This window comes from Nannobrachium achirus (assembly GCF_963921795.1).
Source record: "Nannobrachium achirus genome assembly, chromosome: 24".
Taxonomy (NCBI): Eukaryota; Metazoa; Chordata; class Actinopteri; order Myctophiformes; family Myctophidae; genus Nannobrachium; species Nannobrachium achirus.
In genome coordinates this window covers 26,367,955-26,395,641 of record NC_137831.1, presented here as the reverse complement: position 1 = coordinate 26,395,641, position 27,687 = coordinate 26,367,955, and the positions used below count along the sequence as shown (strand labels likewise).

Genomic DNA, 27,687 nt, shown 5'->3' with positions numbered 1-27,687 from the left:
GTTTGAATGAACTTTCTAGCACAAAGAATGTGGAGAATAAATACACTGGTGTGTGCTTGCTGAATTGAGCCCAGAATTAACCCTGATGATTTTACAGTGTACATTGGAAGTCCCAGCAGCCGCAAACAAATGGACGTTTCGGCCCAACAGGCCTTCCTCAGTGTGTAACTGTTGCATATCAAACGTGCGTGTGGGTCCTTGGAATCATAAAGGTTGCAGAGTCCCTGACACACAGCCATGCTGTTGCTTGTTTATGCACATAGTAAGCATCTGGTGGCTCTTGTACGGGTCAGAGAGGGCGACTCTGGGCTTCTTAGCGAGAGGAAGCAGAGATGCAATATGAACACTGATGAAATACAGGCCAGACTGTGGGAGCCCAGAGGTAAAAAAAATAAAATAAAAATAAACAAAGGGTATTAAACCAGAGGTCCTTGACATTAAAAAGGTTGAGAGTCAGTTATTTATAGAGTACGCATGGGCAACGTCTCGATCGAGGGCCTGACCATAGAGTTTGCCTGGCCAGGGTATAAATATGAAGGAGCGGGGACACCCCGAAATGCTTCAAATTCCTCTAGGTGGCTATTAGACTGTGTATTTACATACTGTACACCAGGGTTCCCCAATTAGTTTTCTCCAAGGGCCGAATTATGTCTAGGGTACCAAGCCGAGGGCCACAACATTGCAGGGGGCCATGGTGGCGATCCCGCTACTCCAGCGACAGTTAAGATATCGTCGTTGGTAAAAATCTTGTATGTCCAAAAAAATTATTTAAACTAGTGAAAACAGCCGATCTACAAGCACACAACGTGCGAGGCGTTGTGTGCTTGTAGATCTGCTGTTTTCACTACTTTTGTGTGGCGGCCTTGTATGATGAAGCAGGGCTTTACTTCGCGAAAGATCATACACATTTTGAGATTCAAGGTTTCCACCTGACAACGACGATATACTAGTGTTGTTGCTGCTCTTATACAACCATTATTACTGGGATTGGTGGGGGCCAGACAGTAGCCCGCAAATGGCCCGCGGGCCGCCTATGGGGGAACCCTGCTGTACACAGTCAAAAAGTCATTTTGGGGGAACCATTCCTTTAACATTTTTGTTTTGTTCTTTATTTACACACAGGGTAGTAGATGAGCACAAGTTCTCGTTTTCAGCTACAGGTTAGGTTGCAGGTTATGCAATGGTGTCTCATCAGTGACCTTTGTGGTGGTGCATATAAAGCCCACTTTTAACCGCACAGATTTGGCCACGATTTTCGTTGAAAATGCCGACAGGCTGCCGACAGAGAGAGCCATCGGGAGCTTGTCGGCAAGAGACGTCTGCCGTTGATGAAAAACTGAAACTGTCCAAAGCAAAGTTAGTATAGTGCTGTGTTTTGTTTCGGTGAGAAACACCGCTGCGGTGGAAAACTCTCCGTTTGCCAAATTCTGCCCAAGCCCAAAGGTTTCACCACTTGAGCTCTATTACATTAGCTATTTTCTAAATTATCTAAAAGAATGTTGAAAGCAAGGCCAAATAAGCAACTAAACTTCAGAAACAGGCCCATACAAAAGCAATCCACAACTAGAGACTTTACAGGAAAGAGCAGAGCAGAGCAGGCTCATCTGAATGCAATGTTCTGTCGCCCGACTTATACATGCCAATTTGCCAACATGCTAGCAGACTAAAACAGACTGGCAGTTTGGAGGTAGTTTGGAAGTAGTTTGTTTGGTGTGAAATCACTTTAAGACAACTGGCAAGATATAAATGTGTACAGTAGGCTCATTTAAAAGTTGATAATACACTGAGGTGGATTGTTGTATATATACTGTAAGTAATCTTTTCGTTGTGACCTCAGAGTGCACCAGTGTTACACATACGGCTGTAAAAGTCAGCATTTTGTGTCTACCAAGTTCATGCAGTTTTATAAAAATATAATTCAGCACTCCGTTTCACTTTTCTGCCCTCACTCGCTTTATCGAAGTCAGTATGACCCTCTGGAAAATAAATGCTGCCCTCCAGTGCAGTGGTTCCCAAAATGACACTTATTAGCCTGCGGACCCCCACTTGAAAAGACATGTCAAGTACCCCCATAAGAGAAGATTTTTACGGCTCTAGCAGTGATTCCCAACCATTTTAATTTCAAGGACCCCCAGTTTGACATGCATTAGGGGCTACAGGCCCCCATTTAATGGTATTTCTATCTCTGAGACCCCAATTTATATTGTAAAATCAATGTTCATTTAACTCGTTAAATGAACACTCTCTGAGTTACAGACCCATAACTATAATTTAGCTAGGGACCCCCTGGAACTCCCTCAAGGACCTTTGAGAACCAATGCTATAGACCAGTGGTTCCCAAACCTTTTAGCTCGAGACCCAGAAAGTCTGATGTCTCCCTGGGACTCAAACTATCGAAAAATAGCTGATCTGCAAGCTCACAACGTGTCACGACACGTGGTGAGCTTGTAGATCTACTATTTTCATTACTTAAACCTTTTTTCCCCTCCACTGTTTTGGGAACCGCTGCTATAAATAGAGCCATATTGCTGATCGTTTATGCACACAGTAAACCGTGCGGTGTGGACTCTTGCAGGGTCATCGAGGGCGCCTCTGGGCTTCTAGAGAGAGGAAGCGGCGATGGAGGAGGGAGACGGAGAGGGGGAGGGGACCCTGGCGACCAGAGAGGGTCCCAGCGCTGGAGGTCACCACCACCACCACCACCGGCTGCAGCCCGACACCACCACCACCAACCTGCTGGCCTCCGTCAAAGAACAGGTACCATACAGTACATACGCTGCAGGGTTTCTCAAAGTGGGTGCCGTGGCACCCTAGGGTGCCATGACGCAAGTCCAGGGGTGCCACGGAATACTTTGATAATATTTGGGATTGATCCATACGGTATCACTTCAGTTTAAACACTTATTGTATAGATCTACTATACTTAGTCAAACGGACCCATGTTGCACTTTTGCTGTGTGTTTTTTTATTTATTTTTTGTTCCTTCTACACCAAATATCTTTAGTTAAAAATGGCAGATCTACAACCTGTTGTGGAGCTGGGGGGTTGGGGAGCATGCCAACATACTGTACATACATACATACATACATACTCATACATAAGGTTTGGCTCGCACCACAATGAAAACACATTAAGGGCAGTTTCACCGAAGAGAAGTATGAGATTGAGGAATTGCGCACTTGATCTTGATCAAAGAACACATGTAAGAAGGCAGTTTGTGCAACTGTTACTACTGCTGCTGCTAATACTAGTAGTATTATTCTACTACTACTTCTAATACTAGTACTGCTGCTGCCGCTACTACTTCTACTACTTCTACTACTACTACTACTACTACTAGACTTACTACTACTACTACTACTGCTGCTACTACTACTACTGCTACTGCTACTACTACTACTACTACTACCACCACACACGTTTGTATTACTATATGCTCCTTTTCTTGTAAGGACATCAACATTTTAGGAAAGTGATTTTATGAATGGCATTTTTACAATTCTTTGGCATTTGAAACCTAACCCTAAAGCCAGAAATAGCTGCTGTCACAATGTGTCGCGTTAAACCATGCATAACTCTAACCCAAACCCCTAAACTTAAAACTCTAAGGGCCGTGGGTCTGTGCCTTAAACTCCTTTACCCTTTTTTTGTTTACTATTTTGAAAAATGCTTCAAATAGCCTATCTACATCAATACATTGTCTTTACTTAGACTAGTAGTTAGACTTTACCTGTGGTGACATGTGGCCCTCACAAGTAAACACACACACGCACGCACGCACGCACGCACGCACACTCGCACACACACACACACACACACACACACACACACACACACACACACACACACACACACACACACACACACACACACACACACACACACACACACACCCTGTGTGGGCCTTTTGGGTTGTCCATTTTTTGAGAGCACAAAGGCCAAAGTCCAGGGAAGGAAGGCCGTAAAATAAAACAAAATATTAGTCCATTGAAATAATTAATTGAATTTAAGGGTTAAGGTCGGATGATTTTAAATTGAATATGTATTGAACTTGGTATTTAATATCTGATCCATGCTCAGCCTTGCGCAAATCAATGAGTCCCATTTACAAATGGGACTCAACGAGACACTGGTGTCTACATGACAAGAAAGAGACATTGGTGCATGTCTACATATTGACAAGACAGAGACAGAGGAGAAAGTAGTACAGTCATTTGGGCTGACCGGGCATTAAGGCCACTGTGGCCTCAGGGCATGCCATTTTTTGGAGGAGCACAAGGCCAAACTGAGGGGCAATGACAGCCATGGCCTTCATGGCCTCCCTGAAATTCCTGCCCTGCTCTTAACCACTTAAACCCTATATACTGCACTGGGGGGCACTTAGCACCCTCCTTTTTACCATCTACCTCAAACGTCTTTGCTGAAAATAGCCTATCTACAAACACGCCATGTAACTCTTTGTATTTCGCCTATTTCAGCAGAATATTTTCTATAGACTTGTAGCAATGTGGTTATAAGCCCTATGTACTGTACTGTACTCCACGACACGTCACCTTGTGACACAGAGCTTGTAGATCTGCTGTTTTCGCTGAATGTTTGCCTACAGCAGTGGTTATCAACCAGTGGTCCTTGAGGGAGTTCCAGGTGGTCCCCAGCTACATTAAATGATGGAGAGTTGGCAACCAAATGGATCCTTATCCATTTGGAAAATCTCATCAAACGGTGGTCCCTGGCTCAAATACCGAATAAATAATGGACCTTGATATGAAAAGGGTTGAAAACCACTGGTATAGATTTATAGAGATGTGGTTATAAGCCCTATATGTACTCCACGACGCATCACCTTGCGACCTGTTGTGAGCTTGTAGATCTGGTGTTTTTGCTGAATGTTTGCATACAGTTTGTAGATCAGCTATTGAGAGAAAAGGCACCCAAGTACATTAAGTTGCCATTCAGGTCCGTTTCCCTTAAGACTGGAGGGTTTAAGTAGTTAAATTACTGTCTCTCTCACACAAACACTCACATATTTTCTCTCTCTCTCTCTCTCTCTCTCTCTCTCTCTCTCTCTCTCTCTCTCTCTGACTCTCTCTCTCTCACTCTCTCGCTCTCTCCCCCCCGGACATGTCTCTTTAGATAAACACAGTGCCTTTATAAATGCACACTCTCATATCACTGTGTGGGTGATTATTGTGTCTGGCCAGTGGCCATGTTCTTAACTTAGCTGCGCGAGCATGTGTGTGCTTTCTTTCTTGCGTGCGTGCGTGCGTGCGTGTGTGTGTGAGTGTCTGCTATACATAGACCTTTGTTGTCAGAGATGAATGCTGTTATCAATGAGGATGGCTTCGCGTTGTTGCCCACAGCTAAACTGTCGGCCACAGATTGTCTCAGCTGATAAACTAGGGTGCTGTGTGCCTTGGAATGGTGCAGACGACTGCATCTGGTGTCAGGGACGTTTGCCTCTAATTCATGTGCCTAAACAGAAGAGGTCTGTGTGCCTTGGCGTGGTCAGTGGTGGAAGAATGATGATGTTTAACCGATGCCACAATATTACAAATGTTCTGTTACAAGTAAAAGGCCTGTATTCATAATTTGACTTGAGTGAAAGTACAAATTTATTGGCCCCAAAATCTAGGTACATGGCCAAAGTGTAGCTACTCTAAATGTTTCAAATCCCCTTAATTATTTTCGAAAATAGCTGTATATAAGTTTAAAAAAGGGCTTCTTAATTGGTTAATCTAATGTATGGTTTGAAATAATGATCTAAATCTACAAAGCAACTAGTAACTAAATATGTCAAATAATACAGTAGTGGAGTAAAAAAATCTGAGATTATTAGTGGAGTAGAAGTGTAGTATTGAAAAATGGAAATACTCAAGTGTAAGTAAAAGTAGTATTTGAGTAAATGTACTTGCTTTCCACCAATGCGTGTTATGGATTGCTGCCTTCAGTGTCGGTGTCATATGGGTGCATGAACAGAGACCTGTGTTTCTTTGTGTATAATTTAGTGCTGCATTTAATGCAGTGCTTCATAAAAAAAGAAAAACCTCTCGAGGACCCCCAAATTGATGTGTATGTGGCCACGGACCCCCAGTTGAAGGGCTTAAATGTTTTGCCGGGTACTGCCTGTTACCCCATGTCTGCATGTCTGCGACTTTGGGCCTGTTCTTCTGTAAAGTTGTTGGCAAAAATATTGGTAGTTGCGGGTTGCAGGGTTTTGGGGCTTGTTTGAAGATGTTGCTTATTTGGGTTTGTTTCCTAATGCTCTTTCAGTGGTCAGTGTTGTACCCGAACGCGTTCAAAGAACGATCGTTCATGAACACGCTCATATTTTGGGCGAACGTGAACTGAACGTAATTGTTTACGCTTGATGAACGATATTGTCGAACGCGGTCATTCTGACGCCCGTGAACGACGTTCGTCGGCGTTCGTCGGCCGTTCATGCGGCGGTCCGCGCCTCCGCGGTCGTCTGTCCTCTGCTCCTCTCGTCTCTCTTTTCATTCACATGCTCCAATAGTAGGCACTGCACGCAGCTCCTCGTGAACGTTCCTCCGTTGATATGCGGCGCTGTCTGCACTCTGCTGCTGCACTGTGAATCTCCTCCTCGTCTCGCAAGCCTGACTGACTATACTTTGTCCTATGTGTGTTGCACGGCGAAAATAGCTGATCTGCAAGCTCACAACGCGTCGCATCCACGAGACAACGTGAGCTTGTAGATCAGCTACTTTAACCAACGCGGAAACATGCTGTGCACGAGAAACGTCTGCCTTCTAGTGGGGTTCCTTGTACATGTAATTTTTTGTTTTTTTTTCTAGTGGGGTTCCTTGTACATGTAATTTTTTGTTTTTATTTCAAATGTGTGTTAAAGTTTCTTTCACTTCCAATTTGTAGATTATGGTCTATAGAACAATTTTGGTTAGAGTGTCAAGACAGTAGATTGAAGAAAAATATATTTTTTGCCCTATTTCCAAAATGACCAAAATCGGAATTGTGTTTTTTGAACAATGTCTTAGTTTTCCCACAACTGCTGTGTAATATATATATATTTGTATTGCTATATCAAGTCAATACTGTGTGGGGAATCAATTGGAGTCAAATATTTGTTTTGAATATTATGATATTTCACACAATGAGACAATAACATGGTTATTACATTCAGCCCTTCACAATAAGGGTGCAGGAAGACTGGGAACTAGGCAGTGGGCACATAAATATTGTGGGCACCTCAATGTTAAGTTGGATGAAATTATTGCTGTGTGTGGTTCTATATGGGCTGAGTCAATAATTTTGACAAATAATAGCATGCAGCAACGTCTAAACATTTATATATATATAGACCTTTATATATATATATTTTCCTTTTCTTTTTTTCTTTTTTCTTTTTTTTTGAATTGCCAAAAGTATAAAAAAAATATGGTTAAAAAAAGAACTAAAAAAGAACTATGTAGTTCATTTTGGGGAACCATGAACTTTAGTTCATAATGGGGAATTATGAACTAAAAATGAACTAGTTCATTTTAGAAGTTCTGAACTTGAACTTGAACTAGTTCGTTTTTAAAGTGAACTTTCCCAACACTGTCAGTGGTCAAGTCAGGACCCCCCAAATTAATATGTATTTGTCCCCAGACCTCCCCTATCTAAAAATGTTTTGTGCCAGCGACGGCCGTACCAGATTTGTGTTGTTAAAATGTTGCAAAAAGTATTCTGCATGTTTCACTTTTTTTTTTTTTTTTTTTTTTCAAGATGTGTTTGAAAATATCAGATATTTAAGCTTGTAGATCGGCTATTTTCAAATAGCCGATGTATGGTACAGTATAGCTTTATATGGCCTATAGTTGCTTATTTTGCGCTTGTTTTCATAGACCTGCTTTCTGGCATCTGACTGTATGCCTTGGTGTGATAGTAGTAGACGTTGTGATGTTTTGTGCAAGCGTTAGTGTCGTCAAGGTTGTTTTATGTCTCTTAATTCGGTTGGACTAACCTGGTTATGTGCAGTCAACCGTGGCCACCGCGCTGGACTGAGAAAATTCACTGTCAAAACGAATAAAGACTATATGGCGGGATATCCTCCTATACGTTCCTCCGTTGATGGGGTATCGACTGGTAAAAAACAACAACCCTCCCCCCACAAAAAAACAACCAATTACTCCTCCTGTGAAGCTGCTTTAGAGCAGCACCCCCTGTTCAATATGCGTTCGATTTCTTTTCATCTCCGGGAGTGGAACCCCAATGTACACTCACTGTGAAATCTGTAGTGTTAATTGAACTCTTGAGAGTTTCAGAGTTAACGACCTGTAAGTGTCACCATTAAATGGTTAGGACAGTTAGGAAACAAATTTTGTTTCCTAACTATCAGTCATTTTGCTGGGGACCCCCTGAAACCCTCTCAAGGATCCCACTTCATGCAGCACTAGCTTAGACAACAGTAGCACGCTGAATTTGCACCGGGTTGCTCCCAGTAGTTGCCAGTAGTTTAAGACCGTGGTTGTATGTGCCTTGGACCTGCGAAAATAGCCTACAAACAGACAACGCGTCACAACGCGGAATGCTGTGAGCTTGTAGATCAGCTATTTTCACTATTTGTCATGGGACTGATGACATTTCTGTCTGTCGACCTTCGTCAGACCTGTGTCAACCGTTGGGATTGGCTCCTGCGAATTGCCTCGCTCCTCTGCCTGCCTGCGTATTGCTTTTACGTTTTTTTGTCTGTCTATCTAAATCACCGCTGCGCTATGTGCCAAGGAACCGGCACTACAGCGGTAGTACTTGACTAATTACCCCCTAATGACTGTTAAAGGATCGCTTAATGACGGCGGTTAGTGTTTACGATTGTTATCAGCGTCTCGCTCTCTTGTGCTCGTGTGTGTGTGGTTTTGAATATAATGCGCATTGTTACAGCTCGGCAATGTCACTTTTAAAAATAATACGACCGCCGTGACCCTGGCAGTGACGGTGGCTAAGATTACTGTCCCTATATTCAGCATGCACGCTTGGCCTGCGTAGGAACTCGGGCCCCTCTCGGATTTCCTACGATCTATATCAATAAAGGAAAACCGTATAGCTGTTACACCCTCGGTGCTAATGTATCCATTTGTGACTCTGAGAGTGTGCAAGTGTAACCAAATGGACCCTTTACGCAATGGGTCCATTTAGTTACATTTTGCACTCTCAGAGTTGGATGAACACTTAGGATGTTACTTTGTAATAATCAGACACTCTCCACTCTACTTTTAAATACATAAATCGAACAGAGCTATTTCCACTCCCATTGATTGACTGCATAACTGATTGACTGATAAAGTCCCCTTTGTCTGTACAGACCTGCGTTCCCAGTGGTACACAGATTGAGAGCTGCCAGTAGCTTCATCCTCTGTCTCTCCTGCACTCCTGCGTCTCCCTCTTTGAGCTTTCCTACTGTTTGTCTCTCCTTACACAGTCTCCCTCTCAGCTTACCTACTGTCTGTCTCTCTTAAATGGTCTCCTTCTCTCAGCTTTCCAGGTGTCTGTCTCTCCTACACTGTTTGCTTTTCAGCTTTCCTGTCCTGTTTTACTCTCCTACGCTGTCTCTCTCTCAGCTTTCATACCGTGTGTCTCTCCTACACTGTCTCCCTCTCAGCTTTCCTGCTGTCTGTCTCTCCTACACTGTTTGCTTTTCAGCTTTCCTATACTGTTTTCCTCTCCTACGCTGTCTTTCTCTCAGCTTTCATACCGTTTGTCTCTCCTACACTGTCTCCCTCTCAGCTTTCCTGCTGTCTGTCTCTCCTTCACTGTCTCCTTCTCAGCTTTCCTACCGTTTTTCTCTCCTACACTGTCTCCCTCTCAGCTTTCCTGCTGTCTGTCTCTCCTACACTGTTTGCTTTTCAGCTTTCCTATACTGTTTTTCTCTCCTACCCTGTCCCTCTCATCTTCCCTGCCGTCCGTCTTCCGTAAAGAAACAACCTAAATGAGAGTAGACGTCTGCCTCTCCGTTTACAAAGAGAAGTCCCGTCACCAGGGGGCTGTGTCAGCAATCACTGGCCGACGTGCAGAATGGATGGCCGCTCTGACAAGGCCATTATTTCTGCACAACACCGAGAGCTTTCTGAGGGAGTAGCTTTTACCGCAGAGCCTGAATGACACATTCCATCCAGTGAGAGAGAGACTGACAGGCTCTTCTATAGCTGCCCCGCCTCGCTGCCTTTCACGGTAACCCACTTCGCTTCGCTGCTTAAACACACCACCGATTCTCAGACATTTCCATGTCAAGGACCCCTTAATCGATATGTGTTTTGTCCACGGGGAGTTGGGTTGTCGCAAGAGAGGATTTGAGTTAATACTGTATATCAACCGATTAGATTTTTCATGTAATAGTAAATGGTGCATTTATATATTGCCGTTTACAGGGATTGTGCATTGCATTCACCCATCCTCTCTATCTCACACACACACACACACACACACACACACACACACACACACACACACACACACACACACACACACACTCACACTCATACATCGATCACTAACGCTCACTAACTCTGGGGGAGCCCGGGATTGAACTGGGAAGTGGGAACCCTCTGGGAACCCTTCGGTTCTAAGGCGGCCACTCAACCCCTGAGCCACTGCCTCCCTGTATTTGTCAAGAGATAAACGTGTCACGCCTCAACGCATTGTGAGCTTGCGGAACAGCTTTTTTGAACAACCGAAGAACGTATATAATACTGCTGAAGTGGTTAAATAGATTGCTATGCTTTATTAACCAATTCTGCTGGGGAGTGGGGACCCCCATGGAGCTACTCCAAGGACCTCCTGGGGGGGCCCCGGACCCCACTTCGAGAACCACTATACCAGATGCGCTTAATATTGATGACATCGGGACAGGGATCTCCATATATGGGCATAAAACGGACAAGCCAGAGCGTGATGTCAGAGCGGCAAACCCATTCTGTTAAGAGTGGTTCCCCTGACATCACAGTGACATCAGAGCGACAAACCCATAGAACCACAGACAAACCCATAGAACCACAGACAAACCCAAAGAACCACAGTGTCAGGCGTGACAGACAGAGATACACAGACAAGCTGTGACAGTTTTCATAGTTAACAGACACATCCGTTGCACAAAACCAATCTTGTTTTTCCCTGCTCTTGCCTCCATGCAGGCTACAGCGGCAGCCTACATCAAACACCTGGGCTTGTCAGTGTCAAGTTCAGGTTTGGATTGTGCTGGAGGCGGGGTGATCAATACCTCTTCTTTTGATATTCTAGTTCTGGCCGGTTGGGATATGTTTTATCCATGCTCCTGGTCAGATTGAATTAAAGAACATGTATTGTACCGTGTACCTGTATTTCCCTTTCTACACTGATATGAGTGATGTTTAGATGGGAAATGATGAAAGGTAAAAATGAAACGTGTCAGGTTGGATGCTGCAGAGAGATACTCGTTGCAGGAGTCTCTATCATTGCTGCATGCTTCGGCTTACAGAAGTACGGCACCGTGCCTGGGCCTGTCACAGTTAGGAAATCACACTTATTTGGGATAATCGCAATTATTATAATCGTCACAATCGTTTCCATGAGGACAAATGCTAATACGTTTTTAAACATTTTCCAAAAACAGCTTAAAAACAGCTCACAGAGCGTTGCGAGGGAGGCCTTGAGGGAGTAGTCCTCTCAATAAATTATGCAAACGTCCGTAGATGGAGATCCCTGATGTCATCAATATGATGTCATTGCGATATAATCGTACAGACTTCATAGAATTATCATCATCATCATCATCATCATCATCTAACCTTTTCAGGCCGCGTCCCCCAAATAATCATATTTTAACTGGGGACCCCCCATCCTACGAGCACTAAGAATTGAGGCATTACATTTTGTATATCACGGTTCTAATTTGAAAATAGCAGATATACATGCTCACAACGCCTCGCAACATGTAGATCGGCTATTTTCACAGTTTCTGTCTCTAATATTTGACAATTTGGCCAGTGTTTAATTTGTCATTTTAGAGGTATTAAAAAGTCCTTAAATTGTCACATTAGAAATGTGCAGATACCCTCCATACACTACTGTATGTTGGTTTGTTTACTGTTGAGTGAGAAAACAATGTTGCACATTAAGTTAATCATCTGGGGACCCCCCAAAATAAAAAATAGGTTGAGAACCACTGATGTAAGCCACCAAGTCTCTGTCTGCCATTTTTTCCACGCAAATATCTGTCTGGGGGCATAACTTGTGGAGTGATGGTCCTATATTTTGGGTGTGGGCAATTGGAAGGGGCTTACGGGCCTGAGGAGGAGGTGAAGGCGTCGGTTCTAGAATTCTCTAGCAGCATGGTTTGCGCCCGCAGGGCACGTAGCCTGGCATGGCCAGACTAATATCACTGTGTTGATATTAATCTAAAATGCTGAGGGCTAGTTTTATTTTTTATTTTTTTGCAATGGCAGATTCGTCTTGTTTCCAGGATTGCAGGGCAAGTAGTACTACTCCAATCTACTGTACTTTCCCCCTCTAAATGATCTAAATGAATGAATGTATATCATGAATCATAACATTTTGCTTTGTGAAAGACCATTTTGACCACCTCACTTCTGCACATGTATATCGTCACAGTTGTTTTTTTTTTTTTTTTTCGCAAAGTAAAGCCCTGCTTCATCATACTGTACAAGGCCATCGCACAAAAGTAGTGAAAACAGCAGATCTACAAGCACACAACGCCTCGCAGTGCGAGGCGTTGTGTGCTTGTAGATCGGCTGTTTTCACTAGTTTAAGTCATTTTTAAAATGATACATACAAAACGAACGATTTTGGACATTGAAGGTTTCCACCCGACAAGGACGATATATTTTACACTTAGCCCCTTCAACATTATCATTACTGTGGTAACGGGTAGCGCACTGGCTCAATCAATCAATCAATCAATCAATCAATGCATTGAACCCAATACAAACTCATGCCACTGCATAGGGTGCCCATGTCCTTACAGGGTTTTAAGCCTCCTCTGCCAGTCCACAGTGGTCATGTCACTGGCCTGTCCCCGCTGGCATCTGTCAGGCCCATAATGCAGAAAGTGTCACAGTGTCACACACTGGGGGACATCTATCTGCCCCTGGGATCTCTGGACCCGTCGTCAGCGTTGCCACATTCAGCGAGAGAAACCAGCAAACCAGGTCTATGAAAAACAAGCCCAAAAGAAGTACTAGGGCATGCTGGTGAAAATCATCCGGTAAGGGCTTTTGCAAACATAGGAGCCGCCACGCTTTGCATGCAGCAGCCTCGCCCCTGACTGCCCCAGCCTCGCCCTTGACTGCCACTCAAAGGGACTAGCCCTTTGAGTGGCAGTCAGGGGCGAGGCTTCCCGCCCCATATTACTGTCAGAAGCCCTTGCCGGATGATTTCACCCAACACCACGCGACTAGGCTACATGAGACCGTTAAACCCATCGGCTTTTTTTGAAAATAGACAATCTACAAGCGTTGTGACGTTGTAGATCTGCTATTTTCAAACAAATGTTAAAGAAAATGGGTGTATATACAGTATATATATATATATATTCTTTTTTTTTCACAATTCTTGTATGGGGGTCCCTGGCATGAACTATTTTCAGATGGGGGTCTGCAGACAAATACACATTAATTTGGGAGGGTCCTTGACAACTTTCTGAAACAAAAAAATGCAACCTGCAACTACCAATATTTACCATGACTTTACAGAAAAACAAGCCCGAATTCGCTTATAAAAAGCCAACATGGCAACACTGCCTGTGGTCCTCCCAGCTGTGCCACTGTGCATAGGCTTAATATATGGAGATACTACAGCTGCTCTGACCCCTCTGTTCACTCTGCTGGAAAGTACATTTACTCAACCAGTGGTCCGGGGGCCACCAGTGGTCCTTGAGGGGATCCAGGTGGTCCCCATGCAGCTAAATGATGGTGAGTAGGTAACCAAATGGACCCTTAACTCTTAAGAACACTCTGCATTAAGCTTATTCTGCATTACTTAATTTACAAGAAGTACACACTTAGAGAATGTAGAAAAGGTGTTATTTTGATCAACATTTGCCTGTTATCGCTCCTTATGGCACCACATCAATACAGCATGGAATTGTGGATGGAAGTCTAGTCTTGGGTCTGAGAGGCTAAATCTCATCAAATGATCTTGATATGAAAAAGGTTGAAAACCACTGCACTTGTGTTAAAGGCGCATACCACGCAATAGGCTCTAATGCGAGTCGTGGGTTCGAATCGTGTAATTTCCTGTCTCTGTTTCCTGTCACTCTTCACTACTACTATTCAATAATAACTAGACCAGGTCAACCTGGTTGTGCCAGACCCCCTTCTGTCATCATCATTTATGACATCATGCCTTTTGTAGGCATGTCATCATCATGTCATCATCATATATACCCTTTATATAGAAAACCCGGACAGACATTTGCTTATGTAGGCCTACCCATTTCATGGGTCTGGCAAAAAGGTATTCTACTTATTCTAAAATGTTGTATAGACTTCTCTATTAGGTCTGCCAGATTCCTTGAGTGATAGGCAGAGTCTTGCGTGACATTCGTACTGGGTTTCACATGACGTTCATGCCATATCGTCGACAAGGGAAACAGCGAATGCCATAAGGGAACGAAGAAGAGAATAGGCATAATTTGAAGAGGGAACAGGCCGCCGAGGCCGGTGCCTGAAGGGTGTACAAATGGAACCAAATGGACCTGGATTTGGTTCCATTTGCACACTCTCAGACTTACTGTACATTTACACTGAGGATAGCTCTGTGAGCTTGATCTGCTATTTTTGAAAAAAACTTGAAAATGTGTGCTAATCTTTGAAAATATATTCTTTTTCCGATCATTTTTAACTCAAAAATTCAAATCGTTGCTTCTGGGGGTCCCTGGAACAACAGATTTTGAAATGGGGGTTGACATGAACGTTTTTGAGAACCACTGACAAACTGTAGATACATGCGTTTTTAAAGAATGGTTAAAGCGCTTGAAAGTCCTATAACGTCTATGACATTTGACATCATACATATTCCATATTCCTTGAGTGATAGGCAGAGTCTTGCATGACATTTCGTACTGGGTTTTGCGTGACATTCGTGCCATATCGTCGACAAGGGTAACAGCGAATGCCATAAGGGAACGAAGAAGGGAATAGGCATAATTTGAAGAGAGAACAGGCCGGTGCCTGAAGGGTGTACAAATGAAACCAAATGGACCCGGATTTGGTTCCATTTGCACACTCTCAGACTTACATTTACACCGAGGATAGCTCTGCGAGCTTGTTGATCTGCTATTTTTGAAAAAAAAACATGAACATTTGTGCTAATCTTTGAAAATATATTCCTTTTTCCGATGATTTTTAACTCAAAATTCAAATCATTCCTTCTGGGGGTCCCTGGAACAACAGATTTTGAAATGGGGGTTGACATGCAAATTTTTGAGAACCATTGACATACTGTAGATACATGCGTTTTTAAAGAATGGTTATTGCGCTTCAAGTCTAACGTGACACAGATGCGTTCCAGGTTAACAAAAACATAAAAACATAAAAAATCGGGGTACTTCCTCCACCGCTGTGTGTGTTGGTTCTGTCGTGCTGCTGTCGTGCGACTCGATGCGAGTCCAGCCACGCGTCAGCGCCCTCTCTGCAGAAACACAGCCACAGAGGAGGAGGAGAGAGAGGGAGAGAGAGAGAGAGAGACAGAGAGAGAGGGGGGGGGGGGGGGGGGTCAGATTCGTTCAACTCCCTGAGTGAAAATTAAGACGGCAGGTCGGAGCCAAGGAAAAAAAAAGGGGCATTTTTTTCTCCACAGCAGCACAACTAGGCTGAATATTTCACGGCGTCACAGAGATGAGTGTTGACAAACTGGAGAGGCAGGCTGTAGATGGATAGATATTAGACAGATAGATAAGACAGTTAGGTACTGTACATAGATAGAGTAGATGGCTTTTATTGTCATTCAATCCATCAAATGTTTAATTGAACACAATTTTGTTCCACTAGGCCTACAAAATTAAAATGATTACACAAATAATACTAGCATACTAACACCACTAATAAAATCACAGTCAGTTCCCAATAAGAAAAGATCCAACCAAGTTGACCAAAAAACATTGCTATGATTGGATACGCCTAGTATCCCAATAGATAGCAGCCGGATAGGCCGAAAGATTCTGTCTGACGTCACCTACAGATTGAAGATATCAGTACGCTGTGTTGTTTTTTTAGGAGTGCCTACTTCAGTATGATGTGTGAACAAAACTACATTTAAAATTTTGTAGAAATTACAAGCCCACAATGCATGGGTCACATCGCAATGACACGCTGTGAGCTTTTCTGCTATTCTTTGATAAATATATATTTTTTGAAAATGTGAACTGTATACCAAATTGTGAACATACAGGCACACAGTGGTCTACCTCCATACAATGGGCGGTCGTCGGCCATAGCTGAGTGGTTAGTGAGCCCGTCTGGGGAGCCCCTGCTTGTCCCAGGCAGGTACGATTCCCAGGCAGGTCGATGTGTGTCCCTGAGAAAGACTAATTGCTCTAATTGCTCCCCGAGCGCTGGCTCCCCAAGCGAATCTCTGCTCCTAGTTGTTATAGGAAGGGTAAATGCAGATGATGAATTTCATGTATGTGCATAATACATACTATATACATACAGTATAGCCCTAGTGACAAAAACTAAACTAACAAGACAAGGCCTCACAATTAAGTAGCCATCCAGGTGTGCAGATTTGATCCACTTTTTCCACTAGTAAACATGTGATGTGACAATAAAGCTGAGGTGAGTTGAGTTTTAGTTGAGTTGACTTTTGACATTTTCCCGTTTTCCCCTCTATTCTTATGATCACCTATGTGACCGCAATTCATGGGAGCTTGTCCATGAAATAATGTCACCCGCTCTTTTAACATTGTGTATGACACTAAACCTGGAACCGCGATGCTCCATTTAGGTCAGGTCCGTTAGCTCTCGCATGCTACTCGTAAATCCTCATTCGTTCTGGAGATGATGTCATGCAAATGAGGAACACGAGCCGTCGGCTCTGTAAGAGCGCTGCGCCGGAGAATTTGATTTATGTATTTTCTATTTTATTTATTTTTTATAATAGGATCACTGCTGAGTCTACTGTGCTCACCCCCCGCTGGTACTGTGTATACAGCCTGCCGGCCCGTTCGCTCTGTCGGAGTTGTTACTTAAAGGAGTAGTTCACCCCCAAAATGACTTTTTTTTCGATTGATTACTCACGCCATGGAGACTTTAATTCATGGATATTCTTTTGTTTTTGTCAAATTCCTAAGCCAATAAACCCCCTAAGCCAATAAAGTCCCCATTGATTCCGGTACCTGAATCAATGGGGTAAATTTATTATAATCAAATTATTCACTTAGGAATGCGACAAAAACAAAAAAATATCCATGAATTCAAGGCTCCATGGTGTGAGTAATCAGTCATTTTGGGGGTGAACTACTCCTTTAAGACCCTTGTGTTTTCAGTTGATTTCCCGTCATGGAATAAGTACTGATATTCTTTTATACCTGAGCTGTTGTGTGGAAATGAGAAAAAGTTCACTGTTGAAATGAATGGTATTCTCCCTTAAGAAACTGTTTGCCTATAAATGACATGGGACGCCAGGTTGAAAGTAGTTAAAAATCGGAACGCGTTGGCCTGTATAATGATGTCATCAAAAAGAGTCAAATGATGGCCCGTATCGGCGCAGAAACCTTGTATCTCCATACTTTGTCACACGACGGTGTCACACAAAAGTAAAAGTAAGAATGTGAGCTTGTAACAAGAATCTACATGCTCACAACACATCATAATGCGACACATTGTGAGCTTGTAGATCTGTTATTATTATTATTATTATTTTCATTTTGTTAAAGTGAAATGGTTAAATGTGAACCGATGAAAACTACCAACAAGAGCGTGTGATTAAATAATAACTACATTGGTTCCATCGGAAAACGGGTTCCGTTTTTTTCCGCCCACTTCCTGAAAAGTAGCAGGTTTTGGACGTACTGTACGAGGTTTCCACCCGACAGCGTTGATAAATGGGTCAGGTTCTAGAACCCGGCGGTGTGTCTGCCTTGTGCTGTCTCCGTGCCAGCTTGCCTGCTGCCATGTGTTATTAAAAAGAACAGTCTCTCTGTGTGTGTGTGTGTGTGTGTGTGTGTGTGTGTGTGTGTGTGTGTGTGTGTGTGTGTGTGTGTGTGTGTGTGTGTGTGTGTGTGCGTGCTCTGAGTCCCCCCCCCCCCCCCCCCCCCTGCTCTCTGAGCCCACGTGTTCCACCATCACACTGTGGACCAACTGACTCACTGTCTCACTACTACACAATAACAGTAAGTAGTGTCTCCCGTGGTTGACACTAACTGCGTTACCATAAAGCCTTTTTATGCACATTTTGGCTTTAGCACATAAATCTTTAAATGGAAACACCTGAAAATTCGCAAAAACACTTTTACGCTTGGAGGAGGTGGATTTTGGGGCTTAATCGAAAAGAAAGCGTAATGCGCAAAAAAATACTAAGCGAATAGGTTTTTAATTAAAATACGTTGAACCTTGCATCATATCAATTTTGCAGTTTATAGCTTAATGTAATATAAGTTGCCTAGTAGGCTAAAGATTGTTTTAAATAGGCCTAGTTATTATTCACCATGTCGTGCCGTTGGATTTAATAACCAAATGCATTTCCGAACATCAGCTCACATTTCATTATCATTCATTATTATATGTATGTATATATATATATATATATATATATATATATATATATATTAAGGCTGGGACTTTAACTGATTAATTGCGATTAATTAATTACAGAAAATTAACACGATTAAAAAAATTAACTCATTTTAATCGCACTTAGTTTTTGCACCACAGAACCTTCAGTTTCGGGCATACCAATCATAGCCATGCACCAACCAAGAAGAGACAACAAACGCAAAGGGAGAAGTAGCCGATCAGAGCGCTTTGCTTGGCCCAGTGGATGCGAAATTTAGATAAAAAAAACTCACTTGTTGATTCACTTGTATAACAAAATGTGTTTTACTTGAAAAAGAATGCTTCTCAGGTCAAATATCGATGTGCGATTAAAATGCGATTAATTGCGATTAATTAATCACAGAGCCTGTAATTAATTAGATTAAAAATTTTAATCACATCCCAGCCCTAATATATATATATATATATATATACATACATTAGAAATACTGTTCCTATGAAACAGTGCGGGCTCGCTGCTCCCTCATTGGCTAAATGCCCGATGCCTTTGTACTGTCGGTCATTTTGTTAGGAGAATAAACTTAGTCTATAAAGATTTGAGAGAACATACTGGTCTCACCTTTCAGCGAGCCCAAAGATTTCATGTGTTATTGTTATTTATATCAGGTGGCACTGCTCATTTTTTTGAGGAGAATAAACTTGACATATAAAGATTTGGTATAACAATTAGGGAAATCGACGTCTGTATGCGTGTGTGTTCCGTTCTGTACGAATTCCGTCCTGCGCGACCTTGCCCTCTGCGCCTTTAGGCGTCTCACTGGTGTTATAATCCGAATTTTCAATGTAATTTTCCCTGAAAAAGAGTCAGCATGAAGAGAAAAGCTCTGTCGACGGACAACAGACAGTCATATGAACGGTGACACAGATGAGAAGGGGAGAGAAATGTCGGCAGACATTGAACTGTCGCACGAGAGAGGTGGCAGAGATGAGAAAAGGAAAAAAACATGTCAACAGGGTCGGCTGTCCCAGACTTAAGCCCCTATCAGAGTCGGTACCGCGGTGAAGAGCTATCCACCGCGGTGTAGTCTTTTTGAGTCATAAAACTACAACGTTACGTCATTCCTCGCGGTGAAGAGCTTTCCACCGCGAGTCCCAACACATCTCTCTGTTTGCCAGACCCATGAAATGGGTAGGCCTACATAAGCAAATGTCGGTCTGTCCGGGTTTTCTATATAAAGGGTATATATGATGATGACATGATGATGACATGCCTACAAAAGGCATGATGTCATAAATGATGATGACAGACAGGGGGTCTGGCACAACCAGGTTGACCTGGTCTAGTTTTACTATCAGACAGATCGGCTCTTCACCCCATACACTGATTGGTCGACCTGGACCAGTCAGTCACGGTGAATAGGACTTCACCGTGACTGACTATGATGGCCTTCACTTATTTTCTGACTTGAGGTGGAAAGCTTTCCACCTAAAATTTGCGGTGGATAGCTCTTCACCCTGGACTCTGATAGAGGCTTTAGTGTCTGTGTTAATGCCGTGGGCCCGTACACAATCAGAGAGCCAAATGGTGACGTGACGTCATAACATTGAGGCATATATAAGGGCCACGAGAGCGGCCGTCTATCCCTGTAGCCAATCAGAGAGGGGCAAAGGGTGATGTCATAACATCGAGGCATATATAAGGGCCACAAGAGGGGCCGTCTATGAATAGCATAGCATATGCCAGATGGGCATATATGGACATAAACAGGCATATGTCCGATAAGCTTGAGCCTTTACTTCCCGTTTCACAGATTCACAGATGGATCTGTCAGATGTGCAAATCGTAGTTGTCAATGGTTTGTGTTGTGTGACGTCAGACCAGAGCTCTGGTCAACCTAAATAAGATGTGACGCAGTTTCTAAACGTCACATTTAGTCTATTGACTATGACCTTGAGAAAGCGTTTACAAATAGAGTGTACTGTGAGCGTCAGAGAGTCAGCCGAAACAACCCCTACCGTCAAATGATGTCCAATGGACAGCTGCCCTCATCTCCCTGTCGGGCAATCACCAGCTGCGTAACCGGCCACCGGCAACAAGGAGACACAGACAAACCGAGATCTTGCGATGACTTCAACGCAGCCAGAAGTAAAGAAACATTTGATGACCTACACATGAAAGAAAACCTCTTATGTGATAAGAGTTTCATTGAGGTATCGACACAGCATGTCCACACCAAAGCAAAACCTTTCCAGTGCAAACCGTGTGACAAGGGTTTCTGTCAGTTTGGTCACCTGAAGATACACCAGCGTATCCACACTGGAGAAAAACCCTTCCACTGTAAACAATGTGACAAGAGTTTCAGCGTGCTAAGTAATCTAAAGACACACCAGCGTGTCCACACTGGAGAAAAACCCTTTGTGTGTAAACAGTGTGACACAAGTTTCAGTCAGTTAGATCACCTGAAGACACACCAGCGTGTCCACACTGGAGAAAAACCCTTTGTGTGTAAACAGTGTGACAAGAGTTTCAGTCATTTAGGTAACCAGAAGAGACACCAGCGTGTCCACACTGGAGAAAAACCCTTTGTGTGTAAGCAGTGTGACAAGGGTTTCAGTGAGTTCAAGGATTTGAAGACACATCAGCATGTCCACACTGGTGAAAAACCCTTTGCGTGTGAACAGTGTGACAAGAGTTTCAGTCATTTAGGTAACCTGAAGTCACACCAGCGTACCCACACTGGTGAAAAACCCTTTGCGTGTAAACAGTGTGACAAGGGTTTCAGTAAGTCAGGTAGTCTGAAGACACATCAGCGTGTCCACACTGGAGAAAAACCCTACATCTGTAAACAGTGTGACAAGGGTTTCAGTATGTTAGCAACTCTGGTGGGGCACCAGCGTATTCACACTGGAGAAAAACCCTTCATCTGTAAACAGTGTGACAAGGGTTTCAGGGTGTTAGGGCCCCTGATGAGGCACCAGCTTATTCACACTGGAGAAAAACCCTATGTGTGTAAACAGTGTGACAAGGGTTTCGGTCAGTTAGGTAACTTGAAGACACATCAGCGTGTTCATACTGGAGAAAAAACCTTCATCTGTAAACAGTGTGACAAGGGTTTCAGTCAGTTGGGTAACTTGAAGAGACACCAGCATGTCCATACTGAAGGAAAGAAATCACACCCAATGTGAAGTTAGCGGTGGTCATGCTTACATAACGTCTTCAGACTAGGATTTGAGTCTAGGGATGTACAGGCTATGCTACGGCAAAACACTGAGGAAAAAGGCTACAGACACATGATGATGACCTCACTGATGCTACACACACATGTTTTGCTATGGCAAAACGCTGAGGAAAAAGGCTACAGACACACGCACAGCCACTCTATGGAGCGGTTTACCACCGCTCAAAAAATAGCAGATCTACAAGCTTGTGAAGATTTGTGCAAGTCTTTGAATGAATGAAATGTTTTGATCGGGAGTCTGGTGCAACGCCCAGGTCCTGGACCTGGTGAGAGCATGAGACGTAGGAAGGGCCCAGCCAGGAGTCAACCCATAGAGCATAGTATTTGAAAATGCAAAAAAAAAAATCATTTCAGAATCTAAACTTCTGAAGAGCTTGCCTCCCCGCCATGCTCTTGAGGGGCAGAATGGGGATTGGACATTTGAGATGGTGGGCCAGGGTGAAGGGCTGCCAAGTGCCTTTCACTGCCACACTCCACACACTTGATGGTGATGCTGCAGTCTTTAGCCTGGTGACTGGTGGAAGCAAGGCAACGGTAGCATATGTCATTGTCTTTGATGAACTTCTTTCTGTCCTCGAGAAGCATTGCTCTGAATCTTGTTGACATAGGAGGAGAAAACTGTGGTAAAGATTGTGTCATTCCTTGTTCTGCCTTCTTTCCTCAGAAACTCACAAAAAGAAAGGCAACTCTGTGTTGTTCTTTAAATCTTGAACAAACTTCTCTCCATTTGTCTTTGAGGTTAAAGGGTATCTTCTCCACATTTGGACTTCGCTGTGCCATAGTAACTTAAACCAGGTAGATATCCATTCAGCCTTGCAACTTCTAGTTCACTGGGTAGGTCTGATAGCTAGTGGTTAGTGCATATGCCCTTCATGCGGAAGGTGAGTGGTTCAAACCCTGCCTAAGCCGATCGATGTCAGCAAGGGGGGGAAGATTCTGGTGGACAAGGATTGTTCTATTGCCTCTGCTGATACATACTGTAGCATCCCAGGAATCTGGTCCAGATCATATTCAACCCAGAACGTATGTTGACTACTTTGACCCCTTTAGCCTCTTCTGAAGACTCTGGGCCCAGCCACTTGATGAGCAGGTTTATTTCTTCACTGGCAGTGAGACCAATGTCTGCAATAGTACTCTGAAATGTAGCCTTCCAGCTGAGACAATTCTCTGTCTTGTCATCAGACTTAGTCAGTCCTCCGGTCACCAGCTGACTCTTTGCTAGGAACCTGGCGAGGTCACTGGTTACGTTATCAGTACCTAGGGTTTGGGCTGAACCTCTGCTGTGGTTCTGACTGTGTGTAAGAAAAACATTGTGGTGTACCTCTTTGCAGGGTCGGGTTACTGCCATCTGGTGATGAGAGGTGGTATTGATTTGATTCTTGTCGGAAGTGATGAGGTGTGCACTGTGGTGAAGGTTTCATGTGCTTTTCATCCTTCTTTTTTTTTCTTTTTAATCTTTTTTTTTTCATATAATCCAGAATCAATTATGAAACGATAGACAAATGTATCGTTATAAGTACTAAGTACAGCTCTACTCAAAAAATGCACTTAGGCCACAGTAGGCCTACAATACAGTACTTCGTTACTGTCCACAGCTCATAATATGAAGTAGACTGGACGACACACAGCTGCTCTCGTTGTAAAATAACAAGAGACAAGTGCTCTGTAGTGGCGAACAAAAGGACGGCGTCTGGTCCGTGAGTGCGTGCTGGCGTCCTGCTGGTGTGAGCAGTGGCTTGGCACGGTGTGGCAGAGCGGCGGGCGGGCGGGCAGCGGGGGGTGAAGGCCTGTGTCCAGATGAGCACTGGTGTAACTAAGGAGATGTACTCCTTTACTTAAGTACAATGTTTAGGTAACTAAAATTTTCAGTACTTTTTTTCAGTACTTTTGTAATTTTCAGTAATTTTCACTACACCTGGTTACGCTGTGTAGTACCTGCATTTACATCTGAGGGAGGCAAAAAAGACTCTCTTTTTTCGTCCCCTGGTCATGGAATGACCTTCAGTCCAGACTCAAATTGGCCGTGCTAATTCCTTTGAGAAGTTTTAAGAGAATCACTCTAGACAGATCTACAAACACTTGCACTTGTTCAGACCTGTAATAATTGCTCTGTAGATCTCTTCCTTTTTGGGTACATTTTGCACATTGTTCGTGTATTGCTACCTGAGAAATGTAAACTATTTTTTATTTATTTAAATTGTGTAAATTTGCATTTTGGAGTTGTTCTTAGGTATTTGTTTGTGTATCATGGATGTTCTATTTTTGTTGTTGATGTCTTGTATGTAAAGCAAGGATTGTGTATTTTTTTTTTATTTCTGCCTCTTGGCCAGGTCACACTCGTAAAAGAGATTACATCTCAATGTGTTTTTAGCTGGTTAAATAAAGGTTAAAAAAAATTACATCTACTCCACTGCATCTCAGAGGCAAATATTGTACTTTTACTCCACTACAATAGAGCATCGCAGCGGAAGTGGTTTACTGATGCCTCGAAAAATCTCCCATTCATTTTCCCCATAGACTTTTACAAAAATATTTATAACAATCATGTTAAGCCTCGAACCAAGCCATCCAGGATGGCAGTGAATCAGGACTATGCAACCTTTGTTTCTATGAAAAGAACATTTTGAAAATCGCTAAACAAAGTAGTTATTAAATGTAGTATATCAAATGTATGTAGTATGTATGTATGTAGTATATCAAATCATTTAATATTAAAATATGTTTTCACATAGGATCAAAGGTTGTATGGTCATGATTCACTGCAATTCTGGATGGCTTGGTTCTAGGCTTAACATAATTGTTATAAATATTTTTTGTAAATGGGGAAAATGAATGGGAGACTTTTTGTGGCACCAGTAAACCACTTCCGCTGCGATGCTCTATTATTTGAAAACTTTAGTCTAGTTACTTTGTAGATTGATTATTATGACAAAACGTACAGTAACCAATTCAATCCTACATACATTTCGGCCGTTTGAAAATGGACGTTCTACAAGCTTATAGATCTGCTATTCTCAAAAGATTTTTATACATTTGAAAACTTGAAATGGGACATTCTGCATAATGAGCACTTTACTTTTGATACTTTAAGTACATTTTGACGCCAATACTTTTGTACTTTTACTCAAATAAATTTAGAATTTCCTGACTTTTACTTGTAAAAGAGTATTTCTACATTGCAGTATTGATACTTTTACTTAAGTAAAAAAATGTGGGTACTTTTCCCACCACTGCTGATGAGTGCAGTCATAGACACCATCGTGACCTTATTGTTCCTCGCGGGGCACCGTGCTGTGCCGTACGCCTCGGGGCTCAAACAAAGGCTGCTGTGTCACTCTTGCTAATGATGTGAATTTCCAGGCACTTGGCAAACTTGACTCGAGAGCAGTCACAGTTTTACTCATTAAGACCTGCCAACCGATTCTACAAAATTACTTCTAAATCTTAACAGTTTCCTGAAAAACCTATATGTTTCTATTCAGTGGTTCTCGAACCTTTTCGGAAACCTAGTAGGGTTCACGGTCAAATATGTATTTGACCGTGGACGCCCATAAAAAGATATGTTCCAGGGACCCCCAGGAGCAAAGATTTGAGTTACAAAAGGTTTCTTTAAATACTAGAAAGTCTAGAGTTCAGGCCGCTGCGCGGCCTTCACCGCCATGTTGCGGCAAAAAAAAGTTTTTTTTATTTTTTTATTTTTTATTTTTTTTATTTTTATTTTTTTTATTTTTTATTTGTTTTTATTTGTTTTTGAAAAAAAAAGTTTTTTGAAAAAAAAAAGTTTTGGCCTAATTATGTTATTATTATTACTATAATAGGCCTGCCAATGTTTTATTTTCATTATTTCAATGTTTTCATTTTAGCAACACACACACACACACACACACACACACACACACACACACACACACACACACACACACACACACACACACACACACACACACACACACACACACAGACAGACAGTATCTTGCTGTGAACTGTAGAGGTGAGTGGGCCGAACTCTAGAGGTGAGTGGCCCGAAGGGCCCCCGAACTTCTTGTAAGATACAGGCTCTCAGCTAGCTAGCACAGTAGCGCTAATGTTAGACTCTCTGTCGCTCTGTGGAACAGTGGACAAATGTGTTACTCCATAGCAGGATCCAGGCAGAGGTGGAACATAATTCGATTGGTAACCAAATGTTGTGTAACTGGCTTCACGTGCGGTGGAAAACATGACACACCTCCCTCTGTTGTAATTCGATACACTGCCAGTGCTGCGCTCAGCTCCGCTCTCTCTACCTCTCTACTCTCCACCCCCCCCCCCATCTCTGTAAGTTGATACTTTGATGGCATTGCTTGCAGCTTGTAGGCTTGGAGTGCGTTGTGTTTACGCCCATTTGTGACGTAAATCGCGTCGCCGGTCAACTTTGGATCACTCCGTCAGGAGTGGGCTGCTCTGCATGAGCAAAGTTTGTTAAATTGAAATAAATGCGGTTCAAAGAGTGGCATGTTTAAAATGTGGACAGTGGGAAATTTTCACGTTTGTTCGACGTGGTGGCTATGTTTGTGAGAGGTGTTTGTGAGAATATGTAGCTAAACATTCTGGTTTAGGATTGCCTCCAAATGCTCCAATATAGGTGTTGAGATATATATATATATATACTGTATATTCCAAGATTTGCACAACATTTTGTTAAATATAAAAAAAAAAAAATAGCAGATCCACAAGCTCATAGCACACTATGAGCTTGTATATCTGCTATTTTTGAATAGCTAGTAGTATAAAATAATGGTTAAAAAATTGTTATTAAGTGGTTAAAAAGTGGTTAAAATTGAATGTGACAACAACTAACCTGAGCAGAGACTCCCCCCCCCCCCCCCCCCCCTCCCCCTCCCATCCTCGTGTTTCCTTCTGTCTTTTGTCCTGTCTTGGTTGGAAGTGTGAATGGGATTTTGCAACTGTATTGTTTTTGTTTTATGTTTTGTGTTCTCTTTATTTTATTGAATCTTTACACACTGATATTTCATGTTGAATATGTAAAATAAGTGCAGTTATATCTGTGATATTGCCTATTATGATGTTTTTTTTACTACTACTGCCAAAAAATTAATAAAGAGATTTGTAAAAAAAAAAAAAAAAAAATTGAATGTGACACAGATGCGTCCCTGATCTACACAATCGTTTTTTTTCTTCTTTTTTTTTCTTCCACAGCTTCTTCCACAGCTATTGTGCCAAACACAAATCTTATTTTGGTGCCTAGCACCGGTGCTGCAATATCTAATACTTTGACTGAAGTAATGTGGTGGGAAAATGGTAATGGTGGGAAACGTCGCCCAAAAACATGAAAATATAGCAATCGTCTGGCGCCGACTTTGCACGCAGTGGTGTCTCAGTCATTCCTAATATAAGTTGTGGTTTTACGTGCTCAAGGCGTAATGCTATCTTTCCCACAGTCTTCGTGCTTCAACTTAAGAATGTTGCGATGGCGCATTGACAGCAGCACAGGCGATTTTGTCGTTTTGGACGCACACCGCTGTGTGTTCTTTACTGTAGCCTACGGCAGTGGTTCTCAACCTGTGGGTCGGGACCCCCAGGTGGGTCGCCAAATTATTTTGGGGGGTCCCCAGATGATTAACTTAATGTGCAACATTGTTTTCTCACTCAACAGTAAACAAACCAACATAACGTTTAAGTGTATAGAGGGTTTATGCACATTTCTAATGTGACAGTTTAAGGACTTTTTA

General features: G+C 42.7%; 1 protein-coding gene across 1 annotated transcript in view; it reads left to right on the top strand.

Moving 5' to 3' along the window:
• Positions 1-2,619: 2,619 nt before the first annotated feature.
• The window catches only part of LOC308280179 (plakophilin-4-like), a gene marked incomplete at both ends in the record, with an annotated part of 42,334 nt that continues 17,266 nt past the window's right edge, over positions 2,620-27,687 (top strand). The window contains one exon of the mRNA XM_080720442.1: positions 2,620-2,757. Coding sequence (XP_080576568.1) covers positions 2,620-2,757 — 138 coding nt within the window. The remainder of the gene's footprint in view (positions 2,758-27,687) is intronic.